Source organism: Prinia subflava, chromosome 2 (genome assembly GCF_021018805.1).
Source record: "Prinia subflava isolate CZ2003 ecotype Zambia chromosome 2, Cam_Psub_1.2, whole genome shotgun sequence".
NCBI classification, from domain to species: Eukaryota; Metazoa; Chordata; class Aves; order Passeriformes; family Cisticolidae; genus Prinia; species Prinia subflava.
The window spans coordinates 32,490,434-32,507,650 of NC_086248.1; the positions used below are offsets into that span (position 1 = coordinate 32,490,434).

Genomic DNA, 17,217 nt, shown 5'->3' on the forward strand with positions numbered 1-17,217 from the left:
AACTCAAAACATAAACAAATTCTTTAGGAGCTGAGTTTTAGTAATAATCAGAGGTTAATTATCCTAAGCAGGATACTGCAAAGTCTTTGATACAAACTTCTCTACAATTTGAAGCCTGCATGAGTTTTTCATTAAAAACACTTTTAAGGAATACACAAGAAAAAGGAATCTGTTCCAACAGGAAAAAAGATTGTGAATCTAATTTCTTTGAATATGTTACTCTACAGTTGCCTTAGAATTTTTATATCAGAGGAAACCCCCAGTTTTGTAGATGTGAGGAAACACTATTCTGCACTCTAACAACGTGATTCTTCAGTATCTTTTGTAAAGTCTTTAAAAATTGGTTTATACTGGTAGGGACAAGGTGTCTGGTGAGGAGTCCCTGCCTAAGGCTGCAGTAGGTGTAGCTTTTCCTTCTGCACTAGACTGAATTTCATCTGAATTTAAAGTGTGGGGAGTAGTGGGCAGACATGTTTAGAAAGGGTAAATGGCAATCATTTTTCGTTGCTATAGTGAAAAAAGAGAAAGTGTAAAGAAACAATAAGAAAATGGAACATTTCCTTCTGCTGGCAATGTAACAGCAGCAGGCTATGAACAGAGGTGTTTGGGTGACATTCTCCATCCATACTAGCCAGCAAGCCACTGATGCCAAGGAACTACAGGTTGGCCTAGTCTCCTTCCTCTTTGGTGGTGTCTTTCAGTCACTCCCTTCACCCTTCCTGGAAAAATGTGAGAGCAGGTTCCTGTGCAAACAATGTTTTGTACAAAAGTCTTGGTTTAGCTCATAAGTGTAGAAAGACTTAAGGCTGATAAATACATCCTAACAGAAAGAGGAATGGGCAAAATCTTAATGTGTCCAACTGCTTTGTTCAAAGCAGCAGCTAATATAGAAGGTCTCAAGTGACATTATTTTTAGAATAACCAATTTGTTATAAAATATTCAGAAGACACAAACAGCTCCAACAATATACAAATAATTAGTGGATCATTTGATCTTTGGAGGCTTTCTCTTTAGATATGCATGGAGCTTTCCACAAAGTAGAAAAGCAATTTATGGTGAACCTAAACAGAGCACAGTTTCTGATTCCATTTATAGACCATTCCCCTAGGTTTTGCTGGAAGCGAAACTAAGTCAGGATCCTCCAAGTTCAGAGGACTTGACACTCTTGATTATTGTATTGAGAATGAAGGACCTCTGAAGGCCAGTAAAAAAACCTTTAGAGTATTTCTACTGTACAAGAATTAAATCTCACAAATAAGCCCTTCAACGAACCAAAAGAAGTCCATTAACAGTCTTAAATTAAAATGGTGTATGTATGAATGGAAATCATTTCACTTTTTCTAGACCAATTATTGCTACCTGGCCAATTACCAAAATTTCACTTCTTCTGAGCCCACAGATTTTCTGTCTATGATTCCTAATTCAGATTTTCCTTGAACTACAATATAGAACATAAGGTATCCATCCAATGCTTTAGCATCTGATCCTACAAACATGTGGTTGCTTACAGTCATTAACTTGGCTAATTGTTCTGCCTTCAGAGTCTTCAGATAAATTTCAAGGATAATATGTACAAGATTACTGTCATGAGTTATGTTTAGTTTTGCATGGAGTTCAGTCTTGATGTTTGTGTAGAATATAAGCACAAGGTTTTCTTAAAACTGGTAGAAAGCTCCAGATCAAGAAGCAAATAAGAGGTGCTTCCTCTTTGTCACTTATTTCCCCCACAACACACCTTCCTGCTCAGAACAGACCATGTTTGAAATCTCTTAAGTGCAGATGGTAACACCTTACCATGTCTTTGAGAGCCACAGCTTTAAATCATCTGGACTCAAGTAAAATCTTGCTGAGATGCCCCAAGAGGCAATTAGCCTTTAGAAGTAAAACTTATCATCATACTGTTTTTAAAACCTTCTCTAGTATTCTTATACAGATTTATAATATTTAAACTTCTAAGTTTCACTTCTGCAGCAAAGAGGAAGAAAGGGTCAGTGACCATGAACAATTTCTCCTCAAGATTAATAACAACACTACAAATGAATATTCTTTCAATCTTCACTTGTACCAGTAAACTGTATGTCAATTTTGGAAAATACCATTTTTCATTACAAGATTACTTTCTTCCTGTACTCACACCATAGGAATTGTTAAATTACATTCATATTCTGCAGCTTCAACTGTTGTTTGAGAATAGTGAGCATGAGATATTTAAAAAAATATGTATATAATCAAAAGACTATTAGAAAAACCTACAGGTTTTTGCATAAATCTAAATAATAAGTGGTTGACTCATGCCATGAGCCCTGAAAATTATTTCACTCTGGGTCTTTATGCATAAGCCAAGCTTAGTTCTCTTTTCATCAGGCCAATCTTTCACTCTTCCTGTTTCATGTATTGGAGTTCCACAGATGAACCACACAGCCAGTGCACTGCACAGGCCACATGTACAACTGAGTTTATCTTGGCATGGTTCATTTTCAAGATGCTAATGGACACCATTATCAAAAATTTGGATCTGATGTAATATTCTCCACTTTTTATTTGGAGATACATGTGTGGGATTCTGTCAATACACAGCTTCTTAATTCATAGACAAAATGGCACTCCTTATTTAACTCTTATTGTCACTGCCTTAAGTAATATGCTGTGAGTGAATGTTGTTGGTTAAGAGTCTGTACTGAGTCATACTATGCAAGAAAATACTTTATAACAGTAAGTGTCAAAAGGTGATGGAAAATTAGAACTAATGTTACTTAATCAAATGCTTAATTTTCATCTTTTGAAAGGGACATAACCCTTACTAATGTGTATTGGAATGTCCCAAAAAAGAATGAGATTAAAGCACTCATGCAGATTAATAACATATTTATGTGAAGAGAACAATTGCTTTTTGAATTTTGAAACTAAATACAGTCATATTAAGCCACAAAAATGCCCAAGGTATGATTTAAATGGTTTTGTATAGGAATAGCCAATCTACCCATGCTCCAGCGTTTCAGGGTAAAGTGTCATTGGGGATGAGAAAGAGAACTCTTAGAAAAAAATGCAGTAGGGAAAGTGAATCTTACAACCTTTCTGCTATTTGGATGTGCTTGGCAGAGTCTGTTCTGTACCACTGAGATATGAAATACTGCACAGGAAGAGCAAAGAGCAGCACAGAAATCTGCAGAGCTGCAGCTGCATTGATGTGAGGCATTCCAACAGGAAGTTTCGTCAGAGACACTTCACTGCTCCCTAGTCTGAAAAGAGGAGGAGCAAATTTTTAAAAAGAGACAAAATACGTAGCTGTGAGCTTTGCTAGATGTGTCGTACTTAAAAAGTTCCCTTCAGTTTGCTTTGCTGGTTCACAGCATAATGTACAATCTGAACTCAGGCATTTTGGTTACAGCTGAAGCACACTTAATTTAGGCTACTTTACCTGCATTAAATTGGATAGTGCTTATAAAAGCTAATAGCAGACTAAGGTAGACTGCCTCACAAGACAAAACAAAAACCTGTTTTTAAGATTTTATACAGGCATCTTTTTTGTCTCTAAACAGAGAGAAAAAAGAAAAAGGAACTGGGAATTTGTATGGTTGTCCAATATGCAGTAAAAAGCTGTGGTCCATGAACCAAATTCATTGTGGTGCTTTGTCAGCCAATTCAGTGCATTAATCATGTCTGGCATACCAGATTGATGGCCTCAAAAATAATCTGTTTGGATTCAGTGATAAATGCACCTGTGACAGAACTAAAGGGTTTTTCTTTCAGGTTGAAGGCACTTACAGCATTGTACCAGGTTGATAATGTGCCAGTTTAGTCCCACTAGATTAGAAAAGGATTTGACATCACTTCTCATTCCCATAGGCACCTGAAACAACATACCAGTGCATACTCATGACTCTGTCCTCCTTCCCCAAATGATCAAGATATTCACCATCACCTGAGGAGCAGATTACTGTCTTTACATCTGTGAGGCTTTTTCAAATCAGAGCTGAGACATACTGAAATTTGAGACCCTTGTCTTTTACACAGGTGTTCTCACAGTTCCCAGGTTTACTGCAGCAATACACCCACTCTCTGTTCTCTGGGAGCAGCTGTTGCAGCTCCTACTCTCTCTGGAGTGCAATACTCAGCCCGTAAGCTACACTTGTGTCCAAGTTGCTTCTAGATCCTGCTGTCCTGATTTATCTAATACGCAAAATAATTTGGGTTACAGGATGTGTGCAGTTGGGAAGGTAGAGTTATGAAAACTGCTCAGCAAAAGCAGTCAAGATGATAAAACAATGCCGAAGGAGGCTCAAAGAATATTGCAAGGAAATGGAAACATCTTACTGTGTGATGAAGCCTTACCACAAACTTTATTTTTTACTTCTGCTTTAGAGCCACCAGCAAAGAAAAAACATCTAATCTCCTTTTAGACATTGTCAGTAATTGCTGAGTACTTGTTTAGCGCTGTGTGTTGTGGGGGGAAGAAGAGTCACAGTTCAACCAAATTGCCATGAGCACCCTGCGAGGCCGGAGGGCTGGACAGGACGCAGGGATCGCTGCCGCACTGCCCGCAGCACTTACACAGCACGGCAGCACAACTTCTGCCGCTGCATATCTTCCTCCTGTTTCTAAAATCGGTTTTTTGAGCAGCCGAATCCCTCAGACACAAAGGATGTGGTAGCATATAGCGGGTTAGCCCGAATCGCAGCATTTTTGTGCACATTTGGAAGCACCCGAACACCCGCGAGAAGCGCGCTGTGCCCGCCGCTGCTGCCTGAGCGCCGCCGCTGCCCCGCGCAGGCAGCCCCGCACCCGCCCGGCCCGGCCGCGCTCCCAGGCGGGTGGGCAGGCTGTCCCCTGCTCTCGCCTTTCTCGCGCACAAAAAGCTCTTAGACGGGATCACGATGTCTTAATATCAAACGCAACAAGCACCCGCGTGGACTTCACACCCCGATAGTTTTAAAGAGATTAAAATAAAGAAACAAAAAGTTCTAATTTATTTCTGCAGGCTAACCTAAAGAAAATAACATTTTCAACTTCCTTACCTAGGTATTTTTTTCTGTCAGTGTGGACAAGCAGCTTGAACCGGCTACGAATAGAAGTCCGGCGGTAGCTCTCTCATGTGAAGTTTATGCAAAATGTGTCCTGACACAACCCTGTAACTCAGCCTCACGTTGTGCTTCTCACCACGCTGTTGGTACTTCGGAGAGCAGCTGGTGCACCCCTGGGCCCGGCTTTGCCACAGCTGGACACCGGCACAGCTAAAGCAGGAATGTCCCGAGTGGTTTCCATAGGGAACGTGTCAGCCCAACAGACTGCGGGGCTGCCCCTGCTGGGCTGCTGCAGGGTGGGGGCAAACCCGGCCATCAGCATCATCTGTGTCACGGATTTCTGTGGTGTAAATTTAACAGCGACCAAATTTGCTGATGGCACCCAAATCAGAGCGGGAGCAAACAGAGAAGGCAGACTCAAACTGCAAATGATCCTGAGAGCAATGGGAACGTTACAGACAAAAGGAGAAATTCATCAGTAGAAAACATCGAGTCTTGCGAAAAGAAAGGAAATGTTCTAGCCATCACTTCTCACTGAGCACAGCTCTCCAAAGGGCAAGACTGTGAAAAAACGCCAAAATGGTATCAAGCCATACCTAGTGAATATGTGGGAACTACAGGGCCAGGCCTAGGATAGATTTTTGTTACGGATTTAAACCTGTGCAACATGGCAGGAATGCCCAATTGAAAACTCACATGAATACTAACCTAGACTAGGAATACAAATTCTACCTAAGAAAAATAGTTTTTTAATCATAGAATCATAGGTAGTTTGAGTTGGGAGGGACCTTTTCAAGGGCACCTAATTCAACATCCCCTGCAATAAGCAGAGACATCTTCAGCTAGATCAGGTTGTTGAGAGCAACCTATTTGCCTCACCCAGCCCCTCTCAAGGAGAAAAGACTCCTTGGGGCCATCGTGGCTGTGTTTGCATCACACCAGCCCAGCCTGCAGTAAATACTGGGACCTACTGTCTCCCTTGAGCAAAGCCTCAGGAGCCATGTGAACACTTGATCCTACCTCAGGGAAGCTGAAGGTTTTGAAATGTGACTCAAGCAATTTATTACTACCCAGACGTTAAGAAATCATCTTAATACAAAGTAAATCAAATTGCAAGATGGTGATTCTTCTTTTACAAAACAGGTTACTCCCCTTGTGCTTGGGCAGATTTTCAGTGCAAGAGCCAGAAAGAAACCAAACTATGTGCTCTGTCCTGCCTCAGAGGTGGGCAAAGAAGAGGCCAAAGCCAGAGGAAAATTACAACTTCATAAATTAGCATGCAAGAAAAAATAAATAATCCTGACCACAACACAATTTCAGATGATCTGCCCTTTCTTAAGACAATGCTTATGTGAATTTTCTAGTAATTATCCCTAAGTAACTTAACCACTTGTCCTTCTTAACTTTATCAATCAGAAGAGTTTAACATTAACACACGTTACAGCCTCAAACACTTTACAAGCACTAAACAGCATAAAAGTTTTGAGTTCTAGATATTTAATTTTTCCCCATGTACCTGAACATGCAGACTAATTGGTGTCAGTGTAGAACAGCAACAGTACAGACTGCACATATACCCAGCTCCTCATGTTGAGATTCTAGCTGGGTAAAAATAGGCAGTGTATTGAGAGGCAATCAATAATTAAGGACTTTTAATTAGCTCTTTTTTTAAAAGTTTTTGACAGAAGTTTTTGACAGCTGTATTCTATTTCTTAGCAGTTCATAGAAGCTTAATCCATCACCCTTAATAATTAAGAGAATTCAAGTTTTGAATAAGGTGCTCAAATTTCCAAAATACAACCCCACTAGATTTCTCTGCTACAGAATGCAAATACAGTAGTTCTTTCTAATATTTTAATCATATTCTAAGCACATTTGCATTTTAAGTTACTGTCTTTATTATTTTGAATATCCTTGTTCAAAGTCAGATTCAGAGATCTGAGACAAAACACAAATTAACAGCTGAGGTTCCCTGGCTCTTGAATGCTAACATTGTTTGAAATCAGTACCTCCAGGAACAGGCCTCTGCAGAAATTTGATGCTGCATGAGTTGGCTACCTGCCTCTTCTCTTGCTTCCTCCTTCTTGGTTTGTGGGGGTTTTGTGGGTTTTTTTGCATTTATGTACCTAGCTAAAGTAAAATGAAAGGCCAACAGACCAAGTTTAGCCATTTCGGAGACAAGAAAAGGAAGCACCAAGGAAATTTTTTTGGCTGTTACCAGACTAGGAACATGATTCCCAAGTTCTCTACTCTTTTCTCTCTTCAGCCCTCACACAGATTTCAAAGTGTACGAGAAGATTCATAAATTCTCACTGCAGTCCTGTAAACAGTAAATTAAGCCTCTTGCAAAGACTTCTTAGCACAGTATTTCTCTGAGCTAGAAAAACAACCAGATGTTTTGGGCTTTGAGTTTCCTGTTAACAGCAGTAAAAGCCACAAAAATTATATTTTGCATTATAATTTGTTGTACAGTAACTCCATTTTGTGCTATTTAAATTCCAGTCACATTGTCCATTGCTTGCTGGCACTGGCTTTATTTTCACATTTGCTTCAACTAGCAACATTGATTAATTTTCAAAGCCATTGCACTTTGCTCATTTATCTTTGGGAGGAGTGACTAACATTTTTTGCAAAGCTCACATTGATTGCTGGAGCAGGAAAGAACACAGACTTTGACACAAACACTTTTCACTATGAAAGCAAAATCGTCAACTTCAACAATCACACAATCTCCTTCATTTAATGAGCATTATGATATGTCCTGGTTAGAGAGGGGACGGTGTTTAGCGGCGTGGATGTGACCAAATTCTGTACCACACACAGCGTCACGTGGAGATGGACTCAGCAGGAAAAGCCAGGCGCCCTTACTGGAAGTTGGCCACTTTTGCCCTCCTGCTCCAGCAGGACAGTGACAGCAAAGGACCTGCAGACTCCATCCTGGGACGCTTCTGTGGGACACGGTGCTGAGGAGAGGCTGTGGCGTGGCCCCCGCGCGTGGCGCTGCAGGGACAGAGATCAGGGCAGCACAAAGTCAGCATCCCAGTGGGAACCTTCTCCCCTGCCCTGGTGTACAGGAGCACCTGCACAGAGCTGAGCTCGGCAGAGTGGCAGCACGGCCGCTCCTCAGATGAGCCGGCTTCCGGGGGGGTTGTCTACTGCTGTTATCTGTTATTTTGGGCTGGGAAATGTTACCCATGGGAGCTCCCCACCACACTGCCTTTGTTTCCTGACTACGGCCTGCAGGAATGGCCATCCTAGTCTTTGTCTGGGGAAACCACACGATGCGACACACGGGGAGTGCCTGCCACCTTTGTTCTTGTTCCTGGCGGTTAACACCTTGCTGTGGGTAAAACACCTTCTCTATCTGGATTGTACTGTGCGTGTCTTATTCCAGCATTCCGTGTTTTCAGTAAGTTGTTATCTCTACCCATAGTAGACTCCTTTATGTCCCTTTTTTACTGGAAGGGTCAGGGCATGTCTCGTTCAGAGTTTAATTTCCTGCTGGTGTTAAAACCAAACACGCTCCAACAGCACAGTCAGGTACCAACATTTCACAGCATCTGTTAATCCTAAGCAAAGTCTTGATTTCTACGCAAAATAAAACAACCACAGTAGGTTTCAAAAAGACACTAGTCACAGAAATAGGAACTGGGATACAATTGTATTTGAAGGATTCTGTACACTTAGACACAAAAAGGTTTTTTAGATCTTTCCAAAACAAAAAAAGTTACTAACTGCTTAAGACTATTCTCAGTAACAAAACTAAAACCCTGGACCTGGTGTGGTTTATGCTTGAATGAGCACACCACTATTACAGTGCTGTAATACTGGAAATGCACATGGACCGGAACTACCACCTCCAGAATATAACAGCAGCACTGAAGGAAGTGTATCATATTTGCAGTATTCTTAAATTATTTTCTCCAAGCAGAACATACCAGGTGAGCAAAACTGACAGACTTGGGACACAGATTTTTCCTCAATTGCTAGAACAAGTCCTGTTTTTGCTAGACTTCACGTGGAGTCTGGAAATCCACAGGAACTCAGTTCATTCCACTGTGACCATTCCACATTACTGTTGCCCAGAAGAACACATACCTGCAACTGTGAGGTGAGCGAGGGTCTCTTCCATCACTTCCTCTTGTTTTTAGACAAGGAACACAAGGAGGAAAAGATCATTAGATAAAGCAAATAACATGTGAAATTAATCAGAATCCACATTTCTTTTTTTTCTTGCATCTTTTGAACACAAAAATGTAGATATAAACAAAGCAATCCTCCAGTTCTGTGAAAACACATCCTATGTGGACTTTTCCTTGCATCACCCACTCAGGGCAGCTAGGCTGCAGACTCTACAGGCAGGGAAGCAGGGGATTTTCTCTGCTCAAGTGTGTTTAGCAGCATCTAGAGCTGTTGGGAAGCAGAGATTTCCATAGATTGGACATAGCTCTGGTACAAACAGTTGTCACCTGAACAGGGAAGGCTTCCTGGAGGATTAGAGGCCCTGGTGCACATGTCAAAGTGAGCTAAGAGGACTCAACATGGTGTTTTCAGTGCCAAACACCACTGCCTTTGTACCACCTCCTGAACTGCGGGGCTTAGTGCAAACCCCTGCCAAACAGCAAACTCTGGTCTCTACTGAGTGCTCCGGCTCCAGTTCTGTCTGTTCCCACTTACCCACCGTACCACACTGCCAGGTGCCGCTGTTCAGTACCTCACAAGGAGTCAAAAGGAGCTGAATTTAGGGAGCTCTGAAAGACACACAACCAATCGTCCCACAGCACAGTGAATTACCAGATAGAAACAAACACTGTTGGACAGCTTAGAAAAACATGTTTTCTATTTATTTAAAAATAAGTTTGTAGTTACTACATTGCAGTGACAGTAATTCTTACACATACATTCTAGTTTGTATAAAAGGATTCAAAGTATTATGCATCAAAACTAACATAGAAAGTGTCCACATAACAGTAAAGAAATTTCCAATCCATATGTACAAAAAGAAAGGGCACTGTTATCCTGGTGAGATACTTTAGGTTATAACATGATATTCTAGATTTCTGGAAGGAAAAAAGCCTTGGTAAAGCTAAAGAATTATAGTTTTCAAAACTGTTACTCATTACATACAACAGATTTGTGTTTTACATAATTCTGTACAAAATAAGTGTAATTTTTAATCTGAAAATCTGTCAGTTTTAAAATTAACCTTTCTAGGTAATTTACTTGAAGTTGAGCTCCATTCTATACATATTGAAACATTATGACAGAATTTACTTCACACATGTTCATTATCCAGTTATCCACCACACTTCTGCAGTTTTAGTATGGTCCAAAAATGTAACTTCTGTATGGTCTCAAAGCATTAGCAAACCAACCCGTGCAGTTGTAAGCACAAAATAGTACATGATAGGTACTTCTATTTCTTTCTACTCCTAACTTGTGTGACCTCATTCTTTGTTCTTCCAGTGTAGGAATTCATAGTATAGTAGTACTTTCCTTCCCTAAAATGTATTGTTTGCATTATTTGAAGTGAATTTCCTGATGTATTTATCTGCATTTAAAAGGATCCAGATGACTACTTGTCTCACTATGTACCTTCTAAAAGCTAAATTTATTCACCCTTATTTTATTGCAGCATATAAGGTTTCTCTCTGGAGTGCCTTGAGGCTGTTAGAACCTTGGGAAAAGGGGGGGAGAGGGAGGTGAGGGAGAAGCAGCTAATCACCTTTTCCTATAATTTAGGAAGTCTTTTAATCTGGCTTTCTGGCATGTTTCCTCCTCTAACACACTGGTAAAGTGACATGGCAAATTCCCGCATTAAAATCAGCAGAAACACAAGAGCACCTGGAGGTTAGCTCTGGTTTAAAAGCTACCTGCTGTTTTCCCCCAGACATCACAGAACGTGAGCAAGCTGCATTCATGATTCAAAAACAAGAAGCTACGTAAGCTGTCAATGCCAGATTTGTTATTTGAAACACATTGCCAAGCCTTGGCCAGTTTTAGGAAATGCAATACGCTTTCGTCTGCATACGAACAAACATGTATATACAGTAATTTACAGCAGAAAACTAACAGCTCTTTTATCAGATGAATGTCTAGGTCCCCGTGGAAACCAATCTGTTACAAGAACTGCAGGGATAGAAGAAAATATATCCTCATTTTACACAGTTCATTTGTCTTCACTTAGGTCGTAAACAGAAAGTGAGCTTTTGCTGTTTCTAGGTGATGATTCAAAACCCTCTGCCTTTCTCTATCACAGCACTTCAGCAGAGTCATAATTAAATGTTTTAAAACACTGATAAAGCAAAAAAACCCCACCTTTGGCAAACTTTGCAACCTACTTTTTTAGAGTAAGGTAAGGACTCAGGACACAATGTAAATATTGTGGTATGGCTATGTTTTGAGTGACCAGCATTGTTAAAATTACCTCAGCAAGATTCATATGCTACAAATAAAATGTGAATTGCTGAAAGTGAGCTTAAAACCCTCTAACCTCCAATCTACTATACAAATACAGGGTGAAAGCGTCCCATCCAGTCAAGCCTATTGCTTTTTTAGAACCAGTCATCTACTTAACATGTGCCTAAAATCAAACTATACACTAAAGCATTTACTTGTAGTCCTCAATCCAACAAATGTAAGCAAAATATTTTAAAATGTGGTGTAAAAATTGTAACAAGCTTGAAGTTACAGAACGGACAGACTATTTTTTGTGTTGCATGTAATCGTTTTTTGGTAAGACAAAAGCCTCTGGCACAGAATTGGTACTTAAAAATATTGGTACAGCAATACAGTGAATCAGCTGTCTCTACACTACAATTTTTTTTAATAGATATTAATATCTATGTGCTGCATCAGGGTCCTTTATCAATTAATAGTTTTACAAATATTAAGCCATAGTAATATTTAACTCAACCAACTCAACCTTACAAGTCTATCAACAAACTGATCACAGGTACAAACCGGACACTGTACAAATAAACATCTGTCAGTCTTAATCACAGCAGTCGAATCACTGCAGGAAGACATTTCTCTGTAAAGTTGTATCACTGGTCACTGCGGAGTGACAAAGAGCTCTGGTTCAATATTGACAATAATAATGAACACTACAGTGACAAAATTGCAGTTCAGTTCCCAGAGAACACACTAACAACAGAAACAAAGTGGCTAAGGAGTTGTTAAGTATGTAGGCACAGGTACAATGATTCCTGTTAAACATTCAGAGCACACTAATGACAGAAGCAGAAATATTTCCTCACTGGTAGTTAAAGAACACACTGTTATCGAGATACCACTCAGCAGCAAATACCAGTTTCAACATAGCGTAGAAATAGCAGAACAGTACCCTCATATCCATGTCAAATAGAAACCAATTTAATGAATAGAACCGAGTTAATTGCTGCCAGATCATTTGCATGTGTGTGACTGTGAAGCTGTGTTATTTACAATGCAAATGTAAAACAAGCACGTGAGGTTTTGACACTCCATTTTCTGAACCAGTTGTTAGGTACTTGAGATGGCATTATAAAACATGCACATAACTATAGTTCTTAAATTATTTCAGAACACTGACCATTAGTTTATTGCTTACATTTAAAAAACCTAAGACTCTGTAATCAAAAGCTCTTTTTCTGTATTGATACACTATCTCACAACGACCTCAAACAATAAATTTTTCCCCAGCCAAAATACAGTCTGATGGTGACTAAAGTCTCATAAATAAAGTTTGTAACCTAGAGAAATTAAATTATAAAAAATAAAACTTTTAAATAAATCTGGTATTGATTTCTAATAAATTTCTAGCATTGCTTCTATAAAAAATTGACCCAAATGATCCACAGTTTATTTTTAAAGGAAAAACATTAATGTGCCTAATAAGAATCAAAAGCTTATGGGCTAAAGTCACCAATGTTACTGGGTAGGAAGCTGTACCCATGTTCTGCAGGTAAGGCAATCTATCCTCGTGAAATTAAGATTTACAATCTTCTACCTATTGTTAGGGGAACGCAGATTATTTCAGTCTCCAAAACTTACACACAAGGTATTCTTGATATATAAATATATACATAAACATGCCATATAAAACATGATTACAAACGGAGTAAATACAGAAGATGAATTTTAGATATAATCTATTTTATATATTACAATGCAGATAACATCAGGAAATTACACATTTTCAATTGATTGCCTTCATCAGTGAGATTTGACAAAATTAACAAGTAGAATCAATCAGTTTTGAATTGTGAAGCTGTATTGCAACTGTACAAACATAGCTTGTTATCTTACCACATGTTCAGTGACTCAGTTTTAATCAGATAATAAAGAAACACTTGTTAGAAAAAATAAATATGCCAACAAATCAAATACAAACTAATCCCTGGCCCCCAAATTCAAATCCATAACAATTTAAAGAGGATCTGGAAAATATCTCAGCCATTTTTTGTAGCAAAATGAACTACCTAAAACTAGGTATGATGGATACTAATCTGCTATCCACAGCAGCTTATTTCTGTTACTCTTGGTGGCAAATACCAGTATTCTTTGTTCAAACTTTTAGGCTTTTTTTTTTGTAAGAAAATAAAGAGTGAAGAATCAGGCCTCAAATACATACAGAATCTGTGCAAATTTAAGATATTAATTCTGCATGTCCTCCCTTCCGGACATTGCAGATGATGTGTAAAAACAAACAAACAAACAAAAAAGTATAACCAGAAAATTTTGGTTACATTTTTGTACCATACCAGATCTCAGTAAATACCACTACTTATGTATTTTTTCCTTGAAACTGGACAATACTTCTTTTTAAGTGATAGAAAATGGTATTAAGGTTTGTTTGTAAAGGTATAAAATAACTAAATGTACCATAAACAAATAAATAACTGCTTTTCTTTTCCAGAGCAGTACATATAACAATACATTCCCCTAAGTCATATAGTTATCATTTACAATAGACAACTTAATTTTAGTAAGGATGCAAGAAATAATAGAATACAAGGCACAATCATTAAATGGAATTTTTCTTTAGGGTGTATATTGACATATGTCAGCGTGATATACCATAAAAAGTGCAGAAAAACACAATGTGCAATGAGACCACTGTATAAAACATGATTGCATAAAAAGTGATTTGGCCTTTTAACCCTAATAATTGAAAATAACCAATCTTCCCCTTAAAATTAAACTATAAAGTATGACATTTTAAAATTTTCAATTCTAGTGCTATCTAAAAAATCCTGAAAAAAATTTATACCTGGGTAATATTTTAGACATATGTGTTTATGTATATATTAATATATACACATACACTATTCTTTTAGGTCATTTCAGCCTCTTAAACATGTCTAAAGTTGTAGAAACAACAATCAATCTGGATCAGAAAGTAAACATCATAATTCCATACATGTCCTGTAATTTCCTTGAATCCTTTAACCAATTATACATTTAGACTAAAACATCTCTGTCAAAGGACCCCACCAGTGCATTATTTTCTACCAGAAGTACCAAAAAGGATACATTTCAGAACAATGTTAACAACCTACTATTTAAAACAAGACACGGCTTTTATCACTGCAAATGGTATGCTGTACTGACACTCAAAAAGAAAAAGAAAAGGTTTTCCACTGCACTGATTCTCAGTCTTTGGCACAATAAACAGAGATTTAGTGATTGATACAAGAATCAAGGTCTGAAAAATTAGACATTAGTCAAACTTTTTCCAATGTGGATATATATATTTGTGATTACGTTTTTGCTGTGTTTGGCAGAACTTGGATAAACAATGGCCTGTGCTAGGCTTCTTTTGCAGCTGAACGTTCCATCACAACTGAAATTAAACATTTTCAGATTAGCAAAGTTTGGTATTGTATTATTTAACAGAAATGCAAGTGAATTTACTGCCACTTTTTGCCAAAGTCTGCCTTCCTAGGCGACTTGACTTTATGATCAAAGCGTATGTTGCTTGGTGAAAAAAAATTTCTGTTTTCAATTTGTGGCAATTAAAAGTTCTATTACCTTTTTTCAATTGTGTAGAGATATTACATACGACTTGAGCAGAGAAGCTCTGAACTCTGTACGTCAGTCAGAAATTGCTTCTATTATTTTCAACTGTGAACAAAATGACTGTTGAAATGCGTAACCTATTTGGAGGACAATAAATAGCAAAAGTTTAAAATATATACTTCTTTCAAAGAATGTTCTTTCAGTTTATCATTTTGTAAATTTTTCTCCCCAAATCAGAACATACTCTTCTAACCCATAATAGCAGCAGGGAAGCAGAAGTCTGTTCTGCTGTTCCTTAACTGTACCTGCTTCATAGCATTCTGAAGTAAAACCTGTGGTAAAAATTACCAACCAATTAAATTAGCTTTTGCTTTCTCAGTCAACTTTCGGACTCTGCCTCGGCTTGAAGTTCCAAAAGTTAAGGAGGTGTCTTCAAACAATAGCTGCCTTTGCTCCTCCTCAGAGTCATCTTCATTGTAAAAGGCTGTCCTCCTACCCTGGTTTCTAGTTCTCATGTGAGGTTCAGAATCTTTAAGCTCTTCAGAACTCTCCTCCATAGGCTCATGCGTCTTTTTCCTCCTGCTTCTTGTTTGCATTTTAACATTTGCAGGAACCAAGAGGTCTGAGCCTGGCTGGCGGCTCTTTATCTTCCTTTTTGGCTTTCTACCCCCTCGGCCTTTTTTTTGTACCAAGTCTTCCTTCACATTATTTTCAGAAAGAGAATTGCATGCAGTAGAAACAGAGGCTTCCTCTGGTATATCCCTTGTGGTGTGGATTGTATTCTGCTCTGCAACTTTTTGCTGTTCAACAATTTGTAGCTTTTTTGGTTTCCTGCCTCTTTTCTTGTGCACCACAACTTCGCAGCTACTGTTATTGGTCTCCACCTTGGGTTTCCGTCCAGGACCTCTTTTAACTGGGGGTTTCAAAGGCTGTCCTCCATGTCCATTTACCTGAATGCTTCCTGATGCCAAAGCATTATTCTTGCAATCTGCTGTAAAGAAATGGTACAGAAATGCACATTGTCACATAACAGACTTGCATTCACATTCATTTTCACATTGCCTTAATAAAAACTCTTACTAAAATATCTGAGTGGATTCACACTGATTGCCAATCTGTAAAAATCTAAGAAACCCAAAGTTGAGCTCAGAGAGTTTCATTCTAGTATGGAATGAGGACTAACTTTTAGCAGGATCTAGCACACGGTAGCTGCAAGGAGAAAAAAAAAACAACAAAGAAACAAAAAAAGCCAGGAAAAATGCAGAGGAAAAAAAAAGGAAACAGCTGAAGGAGTTTTCTCAGATGATACAACATCAGTGAACAAAACTCCGATTTTGTATTTGCAACAGCAAAAGGTTGCTCAAGAAGCATTACTGCAAGGATTGGGAATGCTTCACAGTAAGTCATCTCTGGAGAAACAAAAATTTTCTTTCAACCCAAGGTAGCACCTTTCGTATCATATTTGTACAGATTTCTCACACTAACAGACTTACTTGTACTTGCTTAGAGAATTTTACAGGGTATGAGTTCGCATTACGTGAGGGGGACTCAACTTCCTCAGAGGGGCATGTGGCAGGACCTCTTTGAGAGATGTTGTGATACCACAGCCCTCGCCTAAACTACGGCCGAGAACAGCTCCCAGCCAGCATGAGAGTTCCTGCAGCCCTCTGATGAAACACCCACACACAGCTTCTGCTGTGTTTGAATGCGCAACGTCACACACTAAAGGCACCAGCCTCCCCTGTCCTATGAGTGCATGTAAGGAGACAGCACAATGTTCAGAAACCCCTGACCTGACCAAACACCCCAACCTGTAACAGCTGCACCTTTAGCCATGCAGTGTGGGAACAGCCAAGGCCTTTGTGAGAAAGCTTAGGAGCAATGCACAGATGATTAACTTATCAGACCACAAGCTACTTTTCCAGAAACACAGATGAGTAAGAAAGAACTCCTTGGTGAGAGGACTACAAGGAATAGGCAGATTAATTAGATGGGACCCAATTTGCAGACTACGGTGTCCCCATTTTCAGAGGAAAGATGTTTAGTGGATCTACCTTCTTCAAGCATCTTAACAGTTCAAAGCTCCTACACAAACAGGAAAGCTTTCTGACTAGGAGATCTTATTTCAGCCTCCACAGAAGCCTTGAATTTTAAGGTATTCTGACATCAAAAGACCAAGCAAGCTCACTCCAC

At 39.0% G+C, this 17,217-nt stretch overlaps 2 protein-coding genes across 4 annotated transcripts in view; one reads left to right on the forward strand and one right to left on the reverse strand.

Moving 5' to 3' along the window:
* IRAK1BP1 (interleukin 1 receptor associated kinase 1 binding protein 1) overlaps positions 1-15,198 on the forward strand; it is a 34,107-nt gene extending 18,909 nt beyond the window's left edge. Inside the window, exon 4 of the mRNA XM_063389511.1 lies at positions 7,846-15,198. Within this exon, the coding sequence (XP_063245581.1) occupies positions 7,846-8,116 (271 nt within the window). The 3' untranslated portion in view covers positions 8,117-15,198. The remainder of the gene's footprint in view (positions 1-7,845) is intronic.
* Positions 9,845-17,217, reverse strand: part of PHIP (pleckstrin homology domain interacting protein) — a 107,382-nt gene continuing 100,009 nt past the window's right edge. For 2 of the 3 annotated variants that reach the window (XM_063389508.1, XM_063389506.1), the window contains one exon: positions 9,845-16,015. In XM_063389508.1, the coding sequence (XP_063245578.1) occupies positions 15,369-16,015 (647 nt within the window). In that variant the 3' untranslated portion in view covers positions 9,845-15,368. The remainder of the gene's footprint in view (positions 16,016-17,217) is intronic. The other variant, XM_063389507.1, reaches the window with a different exon arrangement.